We start from the raw sequence: 24553 nt of genomic DNA, 5'->3' as shown, positions 1-24553 counted from the left end.
GAAAGAGAGTAGGGAAAAAAATGGAGAAAAGAAGATGATAATAAAATAAGTTTGGTTTTAGAAATGCTCAATGTAAGATGCCAGCAAACCATTCATGTGCAAACGTCTAGGCAGGAAGCTGGAAAGGTAGGTCTAGCTTTCAAACTAGAGAAAATCATAAAGATTTAAAAGTCAGTGTATGGTATTATGGATAATGTTAAGATTTTTTATTATTCTTTATACTTTTCTATGTTTTAAATTTTTCTTTAATAATTATGTATTTAAAATTAAGAAAAAATATTAGTATTTTAAAAATCATCTACAAGTCCAAGAAAATTTGGCATTTGATTTTAATTTCAATTTAAGTAATTGGATTTTAATTTAATTTAAAGTGGCATTTGAAAGGACAAGTGGAGAATCAGAAGCATATAACATTGTAGGAGAAAACAAGAAAGAAAAAGTTTCAAGAATAGTGTGGGTTCAACAGTGCTAATGATTAAAAAAGACAAATAGACTGGGGGAAGAAGGCAATGGATTTGGCAATGGAGGAAGTTGCTGATAACCCACGAAAAGACATTTCATTAGTGATGTGCTGAGTAAAAGAACAAAAGAGAAATCTTTGTAACTAGGCAAAAAAAAAAAAAAAAAATTAGTGGCATTGTGTTAACAACAGCAAAAATCTGAAAACGCAAATGTCTATTAACTACAGAATAGTAAAACTGTGGCTGGCATATTGATACAATGAAATTCTAGAGGTACTGGTAGCTATGATACTAACTTTCCCCCTCAAAACTACCCTTCCACCCTCTGCTTTGAGATGCTAAGTCTAAGATTCTGGAAACACCATTTCTCCTTCGCCACCTGGCACTCTGTTGAACTCTGCCAACACAAAGAACTAGATGAAGACCAGGAAGAAAGAAGGAAGGCTATTTCCTTCCTGTTACTGACAGTGTCACCCCTGAGTTCCTTACCCTAGCAAGTACTGCTGATTCCAGTTTGTAATTTTTTCCAGCCCTTACAGAACCAGCCTTTATCAGGCCTCCTCAGAAATGGCAGTACCAGCCGGGTTGGTGTCCCATCACCAGAGGTCCAAGTTGCAGCTTTAAGGGGCCCCTCCTCTAAGCTTCTAAGTTTCAATAATTCCGACTTATTCTGCCCTCTCATCCAGTTCTAGAGATTGTGGTTGTTTCTTATAGTTACTACTTTCATGATACTTTAATGTTCCCTTTTTGCCTTTTTGGTTCTCGCACTATTCAATAATTTTTCTTTTAAATATTCTAAGTTAAAATAACTGACTAAACCCCGAGACGGTGAAAAGAAATGAAATATAACTACATACAACATAAAGAAATCTCACGTAACATTGGAAGAGCCATAGAGGGAAAAAAAAAAAAGAAATCTCATAAACATAATATGAAATAAAAAGCAAATCACACAATACAAATGGATATGAGCTCATTTATATAAAGTTCCAAATATATATGAAATACTGTTTCAAAAAAAATGTATTTACACTGTAGGACAGGGCTTGGTAAACCACGGCTGCAAGCCGAATCTGGCCCACTGGCTGTTTTTGTAAACAAAGGTTTATTAAAACATGCTCATTCATTTGCATATTGCTTATGGCTCTTTTAATGCTACTGTGGCAGAGTTGAGTTGTTGAGACAGATGTTACAGCCTGCAAAAGTTAAAGTATTTACTACCTGTCCAATTTATAGAAAAAGTCGGCGAACCCCGATATGGAAAAACAAAAGAATTATAAAGTTCAGGATACGAATTACCAAAGACGAAAACATGATGAGGAAAGGCCACATATCTACAGTCACTTGACTTACAACAATGGTATCATTGCAATTCAAAGAAGAAAAGAATCCTCTTCCCAATAGATGGTGTTGGGCCAATACTGACAGTCTATTGACCCAATACTGGCAGTCTATGGGCCCAACACCATCTATTGGGAAGAGGATTCTTTTCTCTCTGAATTGCAGTGAATCTTACTTTACACTACATGTGCATATTACTTCCTGATGAATAGTAGGCTTAACTGTAAAAAATAAAGCAATATGGCCACAAAAGAGAGAGGGAACTTGCTGCAGAGTATAATCAGCTAACAGCCTCCAGTTGCCAAACCTTTGGGATCCACTGCACTGTTCATACCAACACCAATGACTGGGAACAGTAGAGACACTAGAACTGAGCTATTTCTGATCCAAATGGCATCCTCAAAAGGCAGTATTTGCTCTGGGGTTCCTCACTAGCAAAAAGGACACTTATCTCAGATTGCATGGCAATCTGAAGTCTGAGGTTCTTCCTAGTCAATCTTCCTTCTTTTCCTCTCCTGTCACAGGTGCCAGACTGTAGTGAAATCTGAAGATTCCTGCTCATTCTACTCCTTATGCTTTATAAGCTTTTCCTTCATTAAATCTCTTCCATTTCTAATTCCATCTCGCGGTCTGCTTCCCAGAAGACTTGAACTGACCTAATTACCACTGTGAAATCCTTAATGAATTAAGGATACTCAACATCAATACCAACAAAGACTACACACAGAAAAAAATCACAAGATGGCCGGGCACAGTGGCTCATGCCTATAATCCCAGCACTTTCGGAGGCCGAGGTGGGTGGATCACGAGGTCAGGAGTTCAAGACCAGCCTGGTCAACATAGTGAAACCCCATCTCTGTTTATACAAAAATCATCTGGGCATGGTAGTGCGTTCCTGTAATCCCAGCTAGTTGGGAGGCTGAGGCATGAGAATTTCTTGAACCAGAACCCAGGAGGCAGAGGTTGCAGTGAGCCGAGACCATGCCACTGTACCTGGGCTACAGAGCCAGACTCTGTCAAAAAAAAAAAAAAAATCACAAGACATGCTCTTCAATGGAAAAAAGGAAAAGAAAAAGCAAACCACCATTTCTAGTTTTAAGAAAAAGCACACATAGACACATATACCCCCGACAATGTAGGACATCCTCTTCTAGCCCAGATGGAGTAACAGGGACCAGATTTACCCTAGATTCAGAAAACAAAACAAAACAAAAACCTGACAAAAAAACAGGAAACAATAGTTTTCATTGGATAGCAGGCAACACAGAATGATCACTGGAATTGCAGAAACAAACAAGGCGAGCCCTACAACTGTCCCAGCTAACTGCTGTGGAGAGTTTTCAGGGCTAAGGTAGGTAAATCCAGACAGAGCCCAGCAATCTCCCTGAGTTGAAAAGATACAGCTGGGAGTCCAGGAAAGCCAAGGTTTCTAGTGTTTGCAGAAACACTAGAAACTTTGCAGGGCAAAGTAATGCCAAGGATAGAGCTGCATAGGAGAGCTCCAGGGATCTGCAGAATCCCTTCGCGTCAACTACTGAGCACTGACCAGCATATGTATGTGAGAAAACTACTCATCCCAGGGAAAGAGCCCAAAATGAACAGTGGAAACAATTTCTGTAGCTAATACAGCATAGGAGAACAGTCTGTTCCCACCAGCCAGAGAGGAAAACCTTGTAATTTAAGGGGCATCAGGAAGAGTATTCAAAAGAGTATGGCCTACAATGGGCAAAATTACCCCTATACTAAAAGCTGCTCTGGCACCACCTTTAAAAGCTCAAAATGAAGCTTGGAAAGAATCAAACTGCTTCCAAATAACTTATCACTGTCTCAGAACCCAAAAAGGCAAAATGCATACTGTCTTGTGACATCCAATAAAAGACAACCAAGCAGGCAAAGAAGCAGAAAAATACAGCCTATAATTAGGAGAAAAATTGCTCAATTGAAACCTATCCACAAATGACTTGGATGATAGAATTCATAGTCAAGAATATTGTAACAGTTATTATAACTATGTTCCATATGTTCAAGAACCTAGAAGAAAGCATGTCAAGTAGTGACATGGAAGATGTAAACAAAAATAAGAGACTGAAACTGAACTTCTAAAGATAAAACTACATTGTTTCATATGAAAAACACACTGGATGAGATTAGTGGCAGATTAGACATTGCAGAAGGTTAATGAATTTGAAGACATAGCAACAGCAATACAAACTATCCAAGGATAAACAAAAAAATTTTTTAATGAAAAAAATATGAACAGAGGATCAGAGAGCTGAGAGGGTAACTTCAAGAGGCCTAGTATTTCTGTAACTAAGGTCACTAGAAAGAGAGGGAAACAAAAATATCTGGAGAAACAATGGCTGAAATATTTCCCAATTTGATGAAAACTATAAACCCACAGTCCCAAAAAGCTCAACAAACCTCAAACAAAAGAGATACTTTAAAAATTACTCCAAGGTAGGATGGGCATGGTGGCTCACACCTGTAATCCCAGCACTTTGGGAGGCCGAGGCGGGCAGATAACGAGGTCAGGAGTTCGAGACCAGCCTGACCAACATGGTGAAACCCCATCTCTACTAAAAATACAAAAATTAGCCAGGTGTGGCGGTGCACGCCCGTAATCCCAGCTACTCAGGAGGCTGAGGTAGGAGAATCGCTTGAACCTGGGAAGCGGAGGTTGCAGTAAACCAAGATCGTGCCACTGCACTCTAGCCTGGGCGACACAGCAACTCTGCATCTCAAAAAAAAAAATTACTCCAGGGTATACTATAACCAAATTGCTCAAAACCAGTGATAAGAAGAAAATCTTAAAAGCAGCCATATTTAAACACATACACACAGAAAAATAAGGAGGAATAAAAATGACAGCCAACTTCTTAAAAACAATACAAGCCAGGCAACAGTGCAGCAACATCTTTAAAGCACTGAATGAATAAAACTATCAACTCAGAATTTTATAACCAGTAAAAATATCTTTTGAAAAGGAAAGAGAAATAAAGACTTTTCAGACATACATGAGCTGAAAAAATTCTTTCCTAGCATACCTGAACTAATGTTAAAGGAAGTCTTTTAGGAAATCTGGATACACGTGAAAGAATGAAAACACCAGAAATGGTAACTACATGAGTAGATTTAAAAGACTTCTGTTGCATTTGTAAAATTTCTTTAAAAGGCAATTAAAATAAAACGCATCCAAAATGGAATAAAGGCATCCAATAAGAATATGTGAACTATCTCTATTCACAGACAACTTCATCTTATATAGAGAAAATGGTAAGGAATTCACAAAAGAACTATTAGATTAGAAATAGTTTGATAAAGTTGCAGGATACAAGATCAATTCACAAATCAACTGAATTTCTATATACTAGCAATAAACAATCCAACAGTGAAATTCAGAAACAACTGTGTTTCTAATAACATCAAAAAGTATAAAACATTTGCTGATTCTATAATGCCTATGGAAACACAGGGACCCAAAATAGCCAAAACAATCTTGAAAAAGAAGAAGTTGGAGGACTTATACTTCCTAATTCCAAAAATAAAAATATAAATCAATGGAACAGAATACAGAGAGTCCAAAAATAAACCCTTACACTTATGGTCAACAGATATTTGACAAGGGTGCCAAGAAATTCAAAGGGGAAAGGACAGTTTTTTTAACAAATGGTGCTGGGACAACTGGATATCTACATGCAAAGGAATAAAGTTAAACTACCACCTCACCCCATATACAAAAATTAACTCAAAATGGAATGAGAACTAAATGTAGGAGTAAAACCTTTAAAATTCTTAGAAAAAAATATAGGCACAAATATTTGTGACCTTGGATTAGGCAACAATTTCTCAGATATGACACCAAAGCAAAGGAGACAGAAGAAAACACTAGATAAACTGAACTTCATCAAAATTTTAAACTTCTGTGCTTCAAAGAACACCAATAAAAAAGTGAAAAGGCAATGCATAGAATGAGAAAAAATATTAGCAAATAATGTATCTGATAAGGGACTTGTAAATGGAATTTAGAAAGAACTCATAACTTAACAGTACAAAGACAAATAACTCAGTTAAAAAAGGATATGACTAGATATTTGTCTGACGAAGATATACAAATAGCCAAGAAGCACATAAAAACATGCTCATCATCATTTAGTCATTAAGGAAAGGCAAATCCAAATCACATTGAATTACCACTTCACACCCACTAGGATGGCCATCCTCAAAAAAGATGGACATAAATGTTGGCAAGAATGTGGAGAAATCTGAATCCTCATACATTGCTAGTCGAATGTAACATGGTGTAACCACTTTAAAAAATAGTTTGGAATTTTGTCAAAAGGTTCAACATAAAACTACACGACACAGCAATTCACTTATAGGTATATACACAAGAGAACTGAAAATATATGTCTACACAAAAACTTGTATATGAATGATCATGGAAGAATTATTCATAATAGCTAGAAAGTTGAACATGTCCATTGACTGATAAATGGATACACAAAATATATATTCAGACATAAAAAGGAATGAAGTAATGATACAGAATAGATGAACCTTGAAATAATTATGCTAAATCAAAGAAGCCAGTCACAAAAGGCCACATATTATGTGATTTCCTTTTATATGCAACATCAATAACAAGCAAATCTATAGAGGCTGAAAGCAGATTAGTGTTTGCTAGGGGCTGAGATGACTGGGAAATGAGAAGTGCCTAATTGGTATGGGGTTTCTTTCTAGAGTGATAAAAATGTTTCGAAACTAGATTGTGGTGATGGATCCACAACTCTGTGAATATAAACACATACAAAATCAAAATAATAAACTGTACACTTTAAAAAGGTGAATTTTATATGCAAATTATATCTCAATTTGAAAAAAAAGAGAGTTGACTAAAGCAAATGTAATATGTATTTTGGGGTCTCTGCACATAAGTAAAATGTATGACAACAATATCAAAAAAGTCAGGAGGTGAGAAATAAAGTACAGTGTTGAAAAGTCCTTAAACTATAGGTAATGTGGGAAAATATCACTTGATAATAGGCTATGATAAATGAAAGATGTATACTATAATCTCTAAAGAAGCCACTGAAATAATCCAATCAAAAGTTATAGCCAATAGGACAAAAATATGAACTTAATCTAAAAGAAGGCTATTGTTCAATGTAAAACAAATCAACCATTATGTGAAAAAACATTTTTTAATTTTTTTTGATAAGAACTTGCAAATTCAACTATTCAAACCCCAGTGTGAAGTGGGTACACTGGTACAAGTAACGTAAAGTACGCCTTTTGATTCAATCACAGTAAAATCTTGTAGTAATAAATGAGGCACTGGAAATATCTTTGAGAACATAATTCACAGACTGAAAAAAGTTTTCTATAAAAGGTCTGATAGTAAATGTTTTTAGCTTGTGGGCATGCAGTCTCTGTAGCAACCCTGCTATTGTAACACAAAAGCAACCATAGACAATTATGTAAAACAATGAGCACAGCTGTATTCCAAAAAACCTTTATTTATAAAACAGGCAGAAGGATTTGGTCCACACGTTATAGATTCCAGAACATTCATATACAAGTTTTGTGTAGACATCCTAGTGAGTGTGAAGTGGTATTGAACAACTCTGGTTGCAGAGGGAAAATATAACAAAAATTAAAGTAAAATAAACTGGTCAGATAGGACATGTGCCAAAGGAATGCACCGATACTATTACTATGCCTAGTCATTGATTTGTCCCTCATCTTTACGAGGGACAAATCAATAACATGGCATAGTAATAGTAAGAAAGATAAAGATATCATAAAGTTTCAAAAGTAATAATCTTTATGATATTATTTTCAAAGTGAGGGAAATAATAGGGCTAATTTTCTTTAATAATGTATCTTTCTTATGTAAAAGGGTTCATCTATCAAATAAATTCACAAGAATAAAAATCAAAAAGGATGCCTAATTAAAAAGCAATTCTCATCAGTTTGATTTACCAATGCCACACAGATCAGAATGTAGTTCTTTTGAGACATATCAAGATAATACATTATCATGGCTAATGCTTAAAGCAAGTCAGATGTTTTGGAGCAAAACCCTTGAGTAATTCAGATAATTTAGGCTCAAACCTGGCATCATCAAAGGATCCTGGAATCCTCTGTATCTTTTAAGAATGTTTGTTGATCACCTAGTATACTTTCAAAGGTTCTTCTACCCTTTTTGGTCAGCACTCATAAAGACTGGAGAGCAAGGAAAAAAAAGATGAAAACAATACTAACCTGTTCATCTACTGAATCTCCTGTGCCTTTTAAGGACTCCACGGAGATTGAAGCATCAGTCACCCTGGAAGTCTTAAGTTTAACATCAGCTTTTGGACTCATCAGCTTGTGTCTTGATCTGACATTTCCTTCAGCAGAAATTCCTAAGGATTTCCATTAAACAAGATTTCAAAATTATACCTTATTATCTTAAACCCTCCCCCATCAACTCCTTCCTTGGAATCCTCTACTTTAAGGGACCTGATGGAGGAAACTCTCTTACTTTATAAACTTAATTTTAAAGCTCTTAATATATGAATCATAAAAAGAATATGTTTTAAAGAAATACACTAAAGATTGAATTGAAATTTGTTTTTATATTTATTTTTTTAAAGAGACAGGGTCTTCCTATGTCTATCCAGGCCGGACTCGAACTCCTGGGCTCAAGCAATCCTCCCACCTCAGCCTCTGGAGTAGCTGGAACTACAGGATCAAGCAACCACATCCAGCTTAACTGAAATATTTGTAAAGGGTACTGTAAATATTCGTAAGTCACATTAAAACCAATAAATTACGATATGCCAAATATATGTTAACTTAGGGGAAATCAATGATATTTTTCACCCTATATAATGAGGGTGCCTTCAATAGTTGCTTTACTACCATCTAGTTACAACCATTAAACTTGAAGTGCCTCTTACATATACCCTGTATCAAGCAGTAGTCACACTTTTATTTGAAATATTAAATTTGGCTATCATTTGTAAAAGAAAAAATAAGAAAAGAATCTTTTGCCCCTTGCCACATGAAGTGTTCTACAAGTTCATTAAAAGCTGATTGGGCCAGCCAATCCCAAAGATAAGCCAGTATTTCAAACCTTAATAGGGTTATGACAAATATTCAAAAAACAAATTTTAGGTTTTGATGTACTGCTCTGCATTCAGTTATTTATACCCGCAACATTGTTCTAATAGCTTTATTTTCTTCTAACATTTAAGGACCAAAGTAAGCTTCCCAAATTTTAACATAGAAAATCATACCTGGAACGTATACTACTGATTGTTCTTCATCAGAAACTACGCAGGAGAGCATGAAGGAAAGTACAATAATATTATCCGGCATCCAAATGCTGCTTCTGTTCTGTATACCTCTTATAATTCATAATTTCTTTTGACCTGGGAATTTGTAACTAACTTTTAAAAACAAAGTTAGAAAGCAAACTAATTGAATTAAAAACAAAGTTAGAAAGCAAAGTAATTGAATTAAATGTAGCAAAATTAATACTCTCTAAAAGTTCACCTTTATATATTCACAACTACACATCTTATAAAAATCTTGGAAGGTCTTGTTCCATGAAACTTTTATCCACTCTCAAGTGGGTTACCCTGCAATATATACTCTACTATTAGGTTCCTTTCCTTTTGTAAACAAAAACTTAAGTGCTCCAGTTTGGTCATTACTGAGGAACTGACAATTCTGAAGAGTAAATAATTTCAAGATAGGCTTTAGCTTTGAAGAACAAACACTGAGGGCAAGTCAATCATGCAAACACAAAGACATTATTTATTCTTCTACAGTGCATTCATAAAATATCCCAAGAAGCCCTACTATTTAAAAAGTAGAAGAAATTTAAGATAAAAAGAACTATTTTGAATTTCAAAAGGAGAAATTTAGAAAGGCTATGATTATAACACACTGTTTTCAACTGTCACCTTGATCCAACTCAACTTTTCCTCTCCCAGGATTATTGCAATAAGCTCCTAACTGCTCTCTGTCACTTCTGTGCATGTCCCCTTAACAGCCTATTTTTTCACACAGTGGTTAGAATGATCATTTTAATAGTTACGTCATTTCTAATTTAGATTAAAAGCCAAAGTATCAACAACAGCCTGCAATGCTCAAGATCTGATCCCTGTAACTTGTTACATCTCTGATCTCACTTGCTACTATTCCTCTCACTCATTCCTGGCTTTCTTATAATTGTTAACAAGCTATGCAAGCTCCTACCTTATAGCTTCTGCAGGTATGATTTCTTCTACCCAGGAAGCTCTTTCCTCAAATATCTTCATGGCTCACTTTAGGACTTATGTCATATGTCATGTCATGTCACCTTCTGATTGAAGCTTTCACTTCCTAACCATATAGGTATTTGAAATTGCAAAACTCTCTCTTCCCACAACCTACCTACCTCCCCCTACTATCTGCCTCTTTCCTGCTTTATTTTTTCTCCACAGCACCAATATCATTGAACATAGGCCAGGTGCAGTGGCTCACGTCTGTAATCCCAGCACTTTGGGAGGCCGAGGTGGGCATATCACGAGGTCAGAAAATTGAGACCATCCTGGCTAACACGGTGAAACCCTGTCTCTACTAAAAATGTAAAAAAAAAAAATTAGCCAGGCATGGTGGCGGGTGCCTGTAGTCCCAGCTACTCCAGAGGTTGAGGCAGCAGAATGGTGTGAACCCAGAAGGCGGAGCTTGCAGTGAGCTGAGATGGCACCACTGCACTCCAGCCTGGGCAACAGACCGAGACTCTGACTCAAAAAAAAAAAAAAAAAAATCATTGAACATATATTTTCCTTATTCATGACCTGATCTCATCTCACTAAAATGTAGGCACCAAGAGGGTAATGATTTTTGTTTTATTTTGTTCAGTGTTGTACCCTCAAACATAAAAGAATGTCTGGCTCCATCTATGAAAGAATAAAATTGGTATTGATTTAATTTTATGAGGTGTTGTCCAACAACCTTATATGTTATATTTCTGTGACTCTAAATATGCAAACAAAACTCTTTTTTTTTTTTTTTTTTGAGACAGAGTCTCGCTCTGCCACCCAGGCTGGAGTGCAGCGGTGTGATCTCAGCTCACTGCAACCTCCACCTCCTAGGTCAAGCAATTCTCTGCCTCAGCCTCCCGAGTAGCTGGGATTACAGGTGCCCGCCGCCACCTGTAATTTTTTTGTAGTTTTAGTAGAGACGGCCGTTTCATCATGTTGGCCAGACTGGTTTTGAACTCCTGACCTTGTGATCCACCTGCTTTGGCCTCCCAAAGTGCTGGGATTACAGGTGTGAGCCACCGCAAGCGGCCAACAAAACCTTTTACTTTCAGCTACATCCATGACAAATTTATTTTCAAATATATAAAACTCTGAACAAACTACTTCAATATTTTTAATAACAATATTTGAAATTGCCTCTATCCTTTCTAATAATTTGTAATGTATTTTCATCTCATTATATTAAGAACCCAAATATTTACCTCCTTCAAATCTAGAATTTCCCAACAAATGTATATTTTATGGGGAAGTCAAACAGACACATTATATACCAAATGTATAGTGGGCCTACTAGTGGGTCATTTCTAGATTATTTATAATACCTAAAACAATGTACATGCTATATAAATAGTAGTTAAATTGTACAGTTTAATTTGTATTTTTTTGTGTGCTATTTCTTTTTTTTCTCAAATATTTTCCATCCACATTTGAATGAATCAGCAGATACAGAGGGCTAACTGTAATTAGAAACCCAGGCAGAAGTGGTAGAGAGGAAGATGCACCTCTATCCCAGACCTCCAGGATTTGAAGGAAATAAGTTCAGTACTGCCCATTCTACTCTAATCTGCTGAGTTTTGCCAGCAATACATGTATATGTAATTATTATCAACCACAGAGACTTTCTGGGCTAATATATTATTTTTACCACAACATACAGTCTTTGTTTCCATTTGAAAACTCAACAGCAGAGATTATATTGCAATGTTTTGACCAGGTCACTTGCAGTTCATATTTTTTAATATCAAGTCCGTGATATTGCTAATGGTAATACACTTGAGTGCATTTAAGCAGTCAAATTTAGGTACTGCTGAAACACTAACTCATTCTGACATTACTAGGAACTGTAATGAAGGACAAAGGCAACTTAAACTGAAGGAGCATATTTTGCTGGAAGATTTAACCCATAACATGACAACACCACACACTCATTGTTTACATATGAGGTACTAAAACGTTCCTTGTGCAAAACAGCACTGCTGAATCATACTGTGCAGGAGATGTATAACTCACAACAACAACAATAAAAAAAAAGGTGCCATTTAGTCACAGATGATCTGTCCTCTCATGATGGAAACATCAAGGACTAAGAAATCTCTCCATCACATTTCTCTAAATGTTTAGGTGAAGTATTGAAAATCTTTTTTCAATAGTGTGAAAAGAATACCAGATTATAGGTACTTACTTTTTGGTCTTTTTCTATTGAAAATTCTACTATAAAGGCTCTAGGGTGGTCTGGGAAATAATCAATATGACAAAGGAATCAAGATGCAAAGACATGTAACTAAATCAAATGATTAATAACTATCATTATGCTTTTCAGCAAATATTCAGTAACAAATTTACATTTGACATTGCTTACAGTGACATTCTCTATGGAGATTTAAAATGAAAATATCTGAGGCTCGATGTTAACTGGTCATTACGTGGAATAGTCTGAGGGGAAAGGTGACACTAGCAACTTTGCAATTCCTTTCATACATCTGAATTAGATCTTATAGGATATAATCGCCACCATTTTTCCCCTGTACAATTTCAATTCCTCACTATCTATGAGAGGATGAATATTTTACATTAAATGTTGGGAGTCAGAATACAAGAGATAACGGAGTATATATGACTTCTACATAAAATAGGGGGTGATATAACTACATGAGTAAGTGAAAGTACTGGGTGCGAAGACCAAGAGCTTAGGTTCAGTCCATATATCTATTAATACACTTATTCAGTCCCATTGCAATAGCTTGTCCCCCCCCAAACCATTGATTCTATATTTGAACAGTACCATAGGATGCTATAAGCTAATAACCTTCAAGTATCTCCTCCATCACAAAATTATGTCAATGCAGAAGCAGTGTTTCTTGAGAAAAGACTTATCCCAATTTCCTAACTTCCTAATTCAGCCCAGTTGTCCACAGTGCACATATTCTCTTCTGAAAGGTAAAGGAAAAAATATTTAATTTGCACACTGCACTAGTATGCTTTCATCCACAGTGTATGTACATGATTTCATTTGCTTTTCACCAACCTATCAGAGACAAATGGTAATTATGTCTAGTAAGTGCAAACACTAAACACGAGCAGCACAGAATACAAACATATCCCTCTCTCTACACATGACACTAATCCTAGTAACTCAACAAAGGAGTTGATAACACAGTTTTGTAAGTTTCACTGGGAGCTAAGAAGAATGCCCAGTGATTCTGCCAAAGGTAACAGCAACGCCTCAATTAATGCCATCACCAATCCTAGCAAACACAAAAAGAGCTGCCTCTGCAAGCACTCAGTAACAGATTGCCGTCCCTCTTTCAAGTAACCCCTCCAAGGAACGTGAAGTAAATTATCAGGACCAAAGCTCAAGCGAGAAGAGTCTACCTACTCCAAGGAAAGAAACACTCCTGTCACACAAACATCTCATCACTGCTGCTGAACTGGTAATACTACCACTGGACTAAAAAGTTCCACTGCTTCTCCACCTCACAATGATCCAAGAACTTCCATGACTGCCAGTGACCCGCACTCCACAAGTAAGTCAACAATACTTTCAGGCACAATGATTCCCATCTTACGCAGTAACCAGCACCACCAGACCACATCCCAGTAACCAAGCTCCACACCTCTCCTAAAACCCCAGTATTAAAATACATCATCACTGGAGGGCCTTTTAAGTCCGAAAGGTCCTGACTTGCTCCTAGCAATGCAGACTAAAGACAATCCTAAATCAAAACAAAAAGGCTCCCTGTCCAGCCAACACCGACTCCTCCCTCAACTTCGAGCTAGCTCTGCACACTCAAGTCAGCCTGGGGGCACTCTGACAGGGTGGGCAGAGGGACCTCGGAGGGCCATCTCAGCCCTGGACTGAGCCTGGACTCAAGGCTATCTTTCTCGAGCTCACCGGTAGTGAGCGCTGGGAAGCATCTGCGCCGTGTCCCCACACCTGCAGACAGTACCAGTCTCTCGGCCACCTAACACCGAAGCAAGGGGAGAGCCCAGCACCTAGACTGGGGCCGAGCAACACGTCCCCATCCCCGGGGTTAGTTCGGAGCTTCTCCTCCGCTCTCGGACTGCCACGCGACGGCTCGCCCCTCGCCGTCCCGTGGAGGGCGCCGGCGCCCCCTGTCAGGCGGGCAAAGGATACAGTCCCGGCTCCAGAACGCCGCGGCACCGGGGCGGGAGGGGCCCGCCACGTCCGCCATCTTGAAACAACCGCCACTCGGGGCGTCGCGCCTGGGCCGCCACGCCTCGGCCTGCAGGCTCGGTCCCCATTGGCCGCACCACGCAGAGGCCCGCCCCCGCCTGCGCGGCCGGCCCCTGCGGGGTGAGAGGGTCGGGGCGAAGGGGAAGCTACGTCCCGGAGGTGCGGTGTGGGCCACCGGGCGGGGCCGCGGGAACCGGCGCCCCACGGAGCTGCTGCTGTCAGACCAACCCCGGGCCCCCATCATCACTGCGCCGCGCTCTCAGGCGCCGAGAACTACCGTTCCCGGCATGCCATGAACTTGGCCTCGGCGCTGAGGCGGGGTCCGGCCCTCCACCCGCTCCCGCCGCGCGCGAATCGCGGTCGCGAGCCATGGAGGAGGAGGCATCGTCCCCGGGGCTGGGCTGCAGCAAGCCGCACCTGGAGAAGCTGACCCTGGGCATCACGCGCATCCTAGGTGAGGAAAGGGGGCACGGTGCCGAGAGGGTGTGGAGGAGAAGGAAGGAGGAGCGGAGGGATGAGGTGCGGGGTGAGCGGCGCGACGCTGGCCCCAGAACAGGAGTGGACATCGCTGCTGGGACTTCCGTTGTTACAGAGGAAAGTGGGGGACCTGGGTTTGTGATTAGGTTTTGAAAGTGTTTGCCAGGAGTGTTCGGAGGCAGAGCTGGGAAGCCTGAAGGTTCCCCCACTCACCGCCAACCAAGGTCCCACCCAGGAAGGACGGGCAGAGACGTGCAAAGGGAACACAGCAAGCACCTGACGGTTGGGAAGTTGGATCTCCCCCCAGGAGGCATTCTCAGCCAGGGCATTATCCCCGAAACCCAAGACCTTTCTCTGGGGGAAGTAATGCACCCGACCTCCCAGGGCGACAACTACTTCGGGTCTGAAAGGAATCCAACCTTGCACCACTGAATGACTCAGAGTTTTTCTTTTATCGAACATTTCTTTGTTTGCTTGCTTGTTTGTTTTTTGAGACAGAGTTTTGCTCTTGTTGCCCAGGCTGGAGTGCAATGGCGCGATCTCGGCTCACTGCAACCTGCGCCTCCTGGGTTCAAGCAATTCTCCTGCCTCGCCCAGCTATTTTTTTGTATTTTTAGTAGAGACAGGGTTCCACCATGTTGGCCAGGCTGGTCTCGAACTCCTGACCTCAGGTGATCCACCCGCCTCGACCTCCCAAAGTGCTGGAATTACAGGCGTGAGCCACCGCGCCTGGCCTATCAAACGTTTCTTTAGTACTCACCACTATGTTAGACGTGAGGTTAAAAATATGAAAAAGACACAGTTCTGTGAAAAAATAAACAAATGAGGTCACTAGGAGTGTGAAAAGAGGTCAGTAATCTGTTACTCAGAGATGTCACAGAGGAGGGGACTGATCTTATCAGGGAAGTTAAAGAACATGTCACAGAGGAGATGATGCTAGATTTTGAAAGACATATAGGAGTTAGCCAGAAAACTAAGGAGGAGAAAGGTCTTTTAAGAAGGCTGAAAAGCATGCTTCAGTGCCTTCCCATCACAATTATAATAAAATCCAAATGTCTGTACCATGACCCACAAGTCCCTGTAAGATCTGCTCTCATCTCTTTCTGACTTTGTTTCCACTCTTTTGCCCATATGGCCTTCTAGCTGTACCGTAAACGCACTAAGCGGGTTCCTGCTTCAGGGCTTTTGCAGTTTGCTAGTCCTTGCACCTGGAATTATCTTTCTCTGAATGTCTCGCTTCTTCAGGTCATTCAGATCTCTGATCAAATGTCATTATTTCAGAGAAACCTTCCCTAAATATAGTTCGAATAACCGCCGTCTTTCTTGCTCTCTCTTTCCTTACCCTGCTTTTTCTTTTATTCTTATAGCACTTTCAGTACTTGAAATTATATATTTGTTTGGTTGATTTTTAAAATTTGTGTCTCTTTTAATAGAAGTCCAAGACCAAGTGTGATTTAGGAATGAGTGGTTTTAACATATGAAAATCAATTAATAGCTGGGCATGGTGGCCCATGTCTTTAGTTCCAGCTACTGGGGAGGCTGTGGTGGGAGGGTTATTAGAGCCCAGTTCAAGTCCAGCTGGACAACATAGCAAGACCCTGTCACTAAAAAAAAAGAAACTTAAAAAAAATCAATTAATATAATACAACTTACTAATAGAATAAGACAAAAATTGCATAATCATCTTAATAAAAAAAGCATTTGACAAAATCTAACCTTTCTTGATTAAAAAAAAAACTCAACAAACTAGAAATAGGATGGGATAGAGATAGAATTTCCTCAACCTGATAAAGGACATCTATGAAAAACCCACATCTAACATCATATGTAATGGTGAAAGACTGGCAGCTTTCCCCTTAAAATCAGGAACAAAAATTGTATTAGGGTTCACCAAGATCACACCAGATTCAATGATTTGACGCAAGGATTACAGGACTCAGGAGATAGTCCTACTCATGGCTATGATTCATTACAACAAAAGGATTTTGGCAGCCCGATTGGCAGACCTTTCTGAGGATTATTGTCTCGGGCCTGCTATGTTCACTCTTTTCTGCATGGCAAGAATTCCACTTTTATCACTTCTCTTCAACATTGTACTGGAGTTTCTAGCTAGGGCAATTAGGCAAGAAAATGAAATAAAGACATCCAATTGAAAAGGAAGAAGGTAAGCTGTTTGCAGATGACATGATCTTGTATATAAAAAATCCTAAGGAATCCACACACACACACACACACACACACAGACACAGCCTATACACCAGCAATGAACAATCCAAAAATAAAACTAAGAACAATTCAATTTACAATAGTATTGAAAAGAATAAAATGTAGCTGGCACAGTGGCTCACACCTGTAATCCCAACACTGGGAGGCCAAGGTGAGAGGATTGCTTGAGACCAGGAGTTGCAGACCAGCCTGGGCAACATAGCCTTTATGAAATATTTTAAAATTAGCCACGTGTGGTGGTGCATGCCTTAGTCCTAGCTACTCAGGAGGCTGAGATAGGAGGATTGCTTGAGCCCAGGAGTTCGAGGCTACAGTGACCTGTGATCACACCACAGCACTCCAGCCCGGGCAACAAGAGTGAGACCCTATCTCAAAAAAAATAAAAGAATAAAATAGGAATAAATTAACACAAGATGTCCATGACTTATGTACTGAAAATTACATAAGATTGTGGAAAGAAATTAAAGAAGACCAAAATAAATGAGAAGACATACCATGTTTATGGATTGGAAGAGTTAATATTGTTAAAATCTGTTACTCCCCAAATTGATCTACAAATCTCAGATCTCCAGTTCCCATCAAAATCTCAACTGTCTCTTTTGTAGAAATCGGGAAGCTGGTTTAATCCTAAAATATAATATAGAAATGCAAGAGACCCAGAGTAGCCAAGATAAACTTTTCTTTCCAAAACAGGAAAAAAGTTCCTCTTACTCACATTTCCCTATACTATATTTGAGATGATGGAAAAGTTCTGGTGATGGTTGTACAACAGTGTGAATGTACTTTATGCCACTTAACTGTACACTTAAAATCGACTAAAATGATGATTTTATGTTATGTGTATTTTAATACAATTTAAAAAATTTAAAGCCACAGTTGTCTTCAGAGTGGTAGTGGCATAAAAATAGAAATGTAGATCAATGAAATAAGATTGAGAGTCCAAAAATAAACATCATATTTATGATTCATTGATTTTTTTTTTTTTTTTTTTTTTTTTTTGGAGACGGAGTCTCACTCTGTCGCCCAGGCTGGAGTGCAGTGGTGTGCTCTTCACTCGCTGCAAGCTCCGCCTCCCGGGTTCTAGCCATTCTCCTGCCTCATCCTCCCGAGCAGCTGGGACTCCAGGCGCCCACCACCACGCCTGGCTAATTTTTTGTATTTTTAGTAGAGACAGGGTTTCACCATGTTAGCCAGGATGGTCTCGATCTCCTGACCTCATGATCTACCCGCCTTGGCCTCCCAAAGTGCTGGGATTACAGGTGTGAGCCACCGTGCCCGGCCTGATTCATTGATTTTTGACAAATATGTTAAGACTTCTCAATGGGAAAAAATAGTTTTTCAACAAATGGTTCTGGATTTCCACATGTAAAATAATGAAATTGGACCTCTACCTCAAATTATATACAAAAATTAACTCCAAAAGTATCTTAGACCTAAATGTAAGAGCCAAAACCATAAGACTCTTGGAAGAAAACAGGCCTTAGGTTCCTTTTTTAAGTGACATTGAGTTAGGCACTGGATTCTTACATATCACAAAAGCATAAGCAACAAAAGAAAAATAGATAAATTGGGTTTAATCAAAATTTAAAATGTTTGTGCTTTTAAGGATATAGTCAAGAAAGTGACAAAACAATCCAAAAAATAGGAGAGGATATTTGTAAATCATATATATGAAAAGGAACTTACAGATCTGCAAAGAACTCTTACAACTCAATAAAAGACAAATAATTCAATTTTAAAGGATCAGGGTAGACATTTCTCCAGAGATACACAAATGGCCAGTGAGCACACATAAAGATGATTATCACCATTAGCCATTAGGGAAATACAAATCAAAACCATAATGAGATTTCACTTCACACCCACTAGGATGGCTATAGTCAAAAAGACAGATACAGCAATTGTTGGTGAGGATATGAAGATATCATACACTGCTGGTGGGGATGTAAAATGTAAAATGGTACAGCAGCTTTGAAAATTAGTCTGGCACTTCCTCAAAAGATTGGAGTTACTGTATGGCCCAGCAATTCCATTTCTGGATTCCCTTTCTCCAAGAGAAATGAAAAGATATTTACATGAAAACACTTGCATACAAATGTTCATAGCTGCATTATTCATAATTGTCAAAAGTGAAAACAAGCCAACATCCATCATTGATGAATGTGATATATAAAATGTGATATATCCATGTAACAAAAAAATTCATCCATAAAAAGGAGTGAAGTACTGATCCTACAACATGGATGATCTTGAAATGAAAGTGAGAGAAGCCAGTTGCAAAAGCCACATGTATGATTCCATTTATATGAAATGTCAAGAATAGACCAATCTATAGAAACTGAAAGTAGATTAGTGGTTGCCAGAGGCTGGTAGGATAGGGGACTGCTAATATAATAGGTATGGGTTTCTTTTGGGGGAAAGGATGCATAACTCTGAATATAAAAATCACTTTATAAATTATGGTATGCGAATTATGTCTCAGTAAAGCTATTTTTAAAAAGGAATTCTAAACACGTTACTATTAGAATTCCTACTCTAATCCACAGGACTGTGAAGATGATGAGATACCACACCTCGATTATGTTACATTAAATGGCAAAAGCAAGATTATCCAGGTAGGCCCAATCTAATCACATAAGCCCTTTAAAACAAGCTGTTAACAGGGAAGTCAGAGAGATTTGAGGTAGGAAAAGAATCTGTTACGCTGTTGCTGACTTGAAGATGCATGGGACCTTTTAACAAGGAATGTAGGTGGCCTCTGCAAGCCGAGAGTGGCCCCAGCTGACAGCAAGCAAGGAAATGGAAGCTTCAGTCCTGCAACCAAAAGGAATTGAATTCTGTCAATAACAGGAATGAGTTTCCAAGATGACCCCAAGCTCCAGATGAAAATAGAACAGCTAAAATACCTATCAGCACACCTGGTGTAAGGAAAGACCAGTGATTTCAGCCTAAGTAGAGAAGCCAGTCATGCCGTGCCAGGCTTGTGAGCTACAGAACCATGACTTAATAAAAGGGTGTTGTTTAAAGCTGCTAATTCATGATAATTTATTACTCAGCAATATAAAACATTCCCCCAAATGTTTGAAAGAAAAGAGCAAATGCTATGCACATCAAAAAGAAACACAAGTGTAATATAGCACATGTAATTATGGACTATTATGATAGAGTTTAGACCAAACATATCTGTCATAACAATAAATATAAATGGTCATGGCTGGGCACTGCGGCTCATGCCTGTAATCACAGTGCTTTGGGAGGCCAAGGTGGGAAAATCACTTGAGGCCAGGAGTTCAAGACAAGCCTGGGCAACATAGTGAGACCCCTGTCTCTACAAAAAAAATTTTTTAATTAGTCCAGTGTGGTGGTGTGCACCTGTAGTCCCAGCTACTTGGGAGGCTAAGATGGGAGGATCACTTGAGCCCAGAAGTTTGAGGCTGAAGTGAGCTATGATTACACCACTGCACTCCAGCCTGGGTGACAGCAAGACCCTGTCTCTTAAGTATATACACATAGGTTTATGTCACCTATTAATAGAAAAAGATTTAAACCTGACTCACAAAACCGTTATTTGCTATTTTCAAAAACATACCTAAATCAAACTAAATCAAATGTTAAATATAAAAAGATGGATGCATGTTTCTGGGATCCCACAACCACCCACACTTTTAGATCCACCAGATCCACTGCAAGGACTCACAGGACTCAGAAACAGTTTTAGTCCCAAGTATAATTTATTACATTGATTAGCAGGAGGAAAAGACATAGTTAGAATCTAGAGGAATCCATGCACAGGTTTCTGAAGTGTTCCCTCTTGTCAGTGGTCACATAGAATACACTTCTTCCTTAAATAGTGAAATTCAACAATATATTTGCAGTGTTTCTTCCCCAGAAAGCCTATTTAAGCCTCAACTTCCAGGGGTTTATTGAATGCTGGTCACGTTGGCAAAACAACCAGTCACAGCTCTCAAAATTTCAGCCTCCCAGAAGGATAGCTGTGGAATCAAAAATTGTTACTGCTTTTGCTGCTGCCGCCACCACTACAACTTCCAGCCCTCTGAGACCAAAACACCTGTGAAACTATGCGAGAAGACCTGGTCTCCCCATTTGTTCTCTCCTCATCTGCTGATTCCCTTCTTCCAGGCTTTATGAAAGTATGTTTCCATGCAGGCATCCCAGTCACCAGAGGGAGTCTAACTGCACTGGAATGTAGGAAATGAGGTCTTTAGCTAACCAGTCTAAAATAAAGGAAAGCACGCCAGCGGGGAACAGGAGGAGGTGTTAATTGAGCCAGTCTGCAGTAACTGCCACATCATCCTTCAAGGCCCAGATCAGCTGTGTGCAGTTTCTGATGTTTTCTATCACTCACTCAGTCTTTGTCAACCTCCCTCTGCCTTCAACTCCTGTGGCCCTGACAGTCAATGTCACCTAGTTTAACACATAATTACATAGTATCTTGAGTTTTCACTTTTGTTTCATGTTTGTCTTATATATCTAACTAAGCAATAAGTTTCTTGAAACAGTGTCTCCTACTTAAATTCCTAATCTCTGGCATTAATTTCCCAAAGCTTAGGACATAGCAGGTCCTCATTAAATACCTCAGAGAGACTGTTTTTCACTAGAAAATATATTCCAGTTATCAATCACTGGATAACAAATCATCTCAAAACATAGTTTGCTTGAAACAACAATTAACTATCTCTCCCAGTTCTGTGGATTGACTGGACCAGCTGAGGTAGTTCTCATTTGGGGTCTCTCAAGTGGTCGCAGTTAGATAGCAGCTGGGACTGGAATCATCAAATGGCTTCTGCACGCTAATGTCTGCCCCCCTCAGTACTTCTCAGTATGCCCTCTCTCTCCAAAAGAGTAGCTTGGATTTAGTATGTGATGGCTCAGGAATCAAAGAAAGGCAAAGGGAGACTGCCAGTTCTCTTAAATTTTAAGTCCAAAACTGGTACACCATTTTTTCACAATATTTTACAGGGCAAGGCACTCACAGGCCAACTCCGAACTCAAGAAGTTGGAGAAATAGACTCACCTCTCAATGAGAAGTGCTATGGGCATGCAGGGAAGGAAGGAATTGATAGCACCCACCTTTGGAGTAAGCTACCACAGAGAGTTTTAATCCACGGCATATCACACAGTTACTTAGAGTGGACTGTGCTGAGTCTAAAGATGTGAGTTTCATTTCTCTTACTCTGCCATGCAGGTTATTCCAGCCAGGTGGCTGACAAATGCTTGTCATTGGTCACAAAGGCAGGACAGGGAGAATGGCTATGCCTATTCAGATATTGCTTCTCATATATGGCATCTTGATAGGCCAAGGACAATGTATAATTTCTGTTGCTTTCCAAACATCCGCAAAATGTTTTTAGTTATCTCACCAAAATGATAGGCTACTAAGACAACATGATAAAAACAGCATTAGGTTTGGTGTCCACAGCTTTGGTCAGAGATTTCATTTTATGAATTACTTAACATCTTTGAACCTCGGTTTCCTTATCCTTAAAACGAGGGTAAGGATACGTGCTTTACAAGATTGTTGAAAGATTAAATAGGATAATTTATGCCCATTTCCTGTAACAGAGAATTACACAAATGGAATTTATTGCATGCCCTTCTCTTCCATATCCCCAACACCTCCTCCTCACCAATTCTGAAGTACTGTGTTGGATATAGGAGTTTCTACAATGGATACTTCCTAAGCAACTTACTATCTGAAAGTTATTAAAGTCAACATGTTGGCCAATTACCTTGCCATGGGAGTATTCCAAGCTTAAGTATGACATGACCACATCTGCAGTAGCATCACAGTAGTTTTGTCTGAACCTATAACCCTTCCATGGAGGCCTGTTATAAACAGTAAATAATTGTATGTGTCCTCTTTCAAACCCAAGGTCTATTTTTACTTACTGAAGGTAAAGGGAAGTGAAGACCCATCTAAGGTCATACAACTAGTAAATGTATAAAGCAAGACTAGAAGAGGTAGAGTCTAGAATTCTTAGTTCCTATATTGGACTATTGCTGCATCCCAAGATTTGAGTTTCTGGCAACTTGGAGGAAATTTTATAATGCATAAAAAGGACACTGGCTTAATTATAGGATCAGTGAACCACATAAAATGATTAGAAGTTTCTGCCATATTCCTAGAGATTTTAAAAACTGAAGCTACCCTCCTGTGTCAGCCTCCCAAGTAGTGGGGACAACATGTATGCACTGCCATACCTGGCTACATGTTGTTCTTTTTATGAGGAGGGCACCAATCATTGGACTAGGGTCTACTCTACTTCAGTATGACCTCATCTAAACTAATTATGTCTGCAGTAACTCTATTCCCAAATAAGGTCATATTCTGAGGTACTGGGGGTTAGGACTTCAATATCTATTTTTGTGGGGGTGGGGACAGAATTCAAGTCATAACAGCTTTTATGACAAATTTTAAGTCTTGGATTAAGGACTTCAGAATCTTGAGTCTGCATGGCCACAGACAAGTGGAGAATGTTGGAGGAGGTATTGAACTCTGTAGTATTCCCAGGTGGCTTCTGCTCTCCCTCAGAGTGAATGATAGAACACAGCTCCACAAAGAGAAGCAGACCAGATTATTTGGAGACCTTTTCCCGCTTCAAGGATTTAGAAATATGACTTACTTTTTTCTTAGTATATTTTTGGATGGAATCCATTTTTTATGTTAATCCAGCTTTGAAATCCTAGACCTCACAGAGTAGAAGGTTATGTTCAAGATGAATTTTATTTAGAAGAAAAGTTAATAAGCAAGTTTTATGTCTTATAAAAGTTAATGGGTTGCTATTCTTTATTTCTTTTCACTTTATCCTGAGTATATAGATTTAGCTCACTGAGAATTTCTGTGTGAAATCACTAGGAATCTACAATCTCTGTTTTTTGTTCAATAAGATTAATGACTGAGCAATGACAGTATAGAGCACAGTCTGTGGATATCCTTTCTATCAGGTAGACTACATTGTCCTAGGTTATGGGACCATGCCTTTCAGAGGCCAACCAGTTCTCTGCTTTCATTACAGGGGTAATAAGTGTTCATGAGAAGGACTGGATGTTCTTAAGAGCAGTCATCAACAGTTATTCAACAACTAGCGTAGAAATGTATGACAGCGGACCAATTGCAACTCTACAGACTCTTTTTTCTCTTCCAGAATCTTCCCCAGGTGTGACTGAGGTGACCATCATAGAAAAGCCTCCTGCTGAACGTCATATGATTTCTTCCTGGGAACAAGTAAGTGTTGCCACATGAACTCTTTACCTCCCAACAAAGAGAGGTCAATGTAAATGTCCCTGAGAAGGAAAGATTAGGGGAGGAAGAATATTTACTCAGACCACAGCTGCTTTCAAGATAGAGTTTACCTTTTCTATGTTCCTGTTCAGCCCACTTAACAGTTCCTTTCATTCTATGCCACTTACCCAGCATGGAGTGTTTCCCCTGAGCCCCACTCTCCTACAGAAGCAGTGGACATTCAAAGTTGTGTACAACAAAGCTAAAAATCAATTAAGGAAAAAAAAGGATATGTGTTAATAAGTGTCAT

At 39.1% G+C, this 24553-nt stretch overlaps 2 protein-coding genes across 14 annotated transcripts in view; one reads left to right on the top strand and one right to left on the bottom strand.

Annotated features, from left to right (window-relative positions):
* KIAA1328 (KIAA1328 ortholog) overlaps positions 1 to 15750 on the bottom strand; it is a 393691-nt gene extending 377941 nt beyond the window's left edge. For 2 of the 10 annotated variants that reach the window (XM_034943484.2, XM_063597260.1), the window contains exons 1-3: positions 14238 to 14541; positions 9086 to 9121; positions 8067 to 8209 (exon numbers count right to left, since the gene is read on the bottom strand). In XM_034943484.2, coding sequence (XP_034799375.2) covers positions 8067 to 8209; positions 9086 to 9121; positions 14238 to 14541 — 483 coding nt within the window. Of the gene's footprint in view, positions 1 to 8066; positions 8210 to 9085; positions 9221 to 12884; positions 13033 to 13478; positions 13966 to 13994; positions 14654 to 15534 lie in introns of those variants that run through there. The other 8 variants (XM_055102334.2, XM_055102335.2, XM_055102336.2 and 5 more) reach the window with 8 other exon arrangements.
* TPGS2 (tubulin polyglutamylase complex subunit 2) overlaps positions 14428 to 24553 on the top strand; it is a 51182-nt gene continuing 41056 nt past the window's right edge. For 2 of the 4 annotated variants that reach the window (XM_008955660.4, XM_003830217.6), the window contains exons 1-2: positions 14618 to 14751; positions 24167 to 24246. In XM_008955660.4, the coding sequence (XP_008953908.1) occupies positions 14667 to 14751; positions 24167 to 24246 (165 nt within the window). In that variant the 5' untranslated portion in view covers positions 14618 to 14666. Of the gene's footprint in view, positions 14752 to 19569; positions 19616 to 24166; positions 24247 to 24553 lie in introns of those variants that run through there. The other 2 variants (XM_003830216.6, XM_055102359.2) reach the window with 2 other exon arrangements.

Source organism: Pan paniscus, chromosome 17 (genome assembly GCF_029289425.2).
Source record: "Pan paniscus chromosome 17, NHGRI_mPanPan1-v2.0_pri, whole genome shotgun sequence".
In the NCBI taxonomy this organism is placed as follows: domain Eukaryota; kingdom Metazoa; phylum Chordata; class Mammalia; order Primates; family Hominidae; genus Pan; species Pan paniscus.
This window is presented reverse-complemented; position numbering and strand designations above follow the sequence as displayed.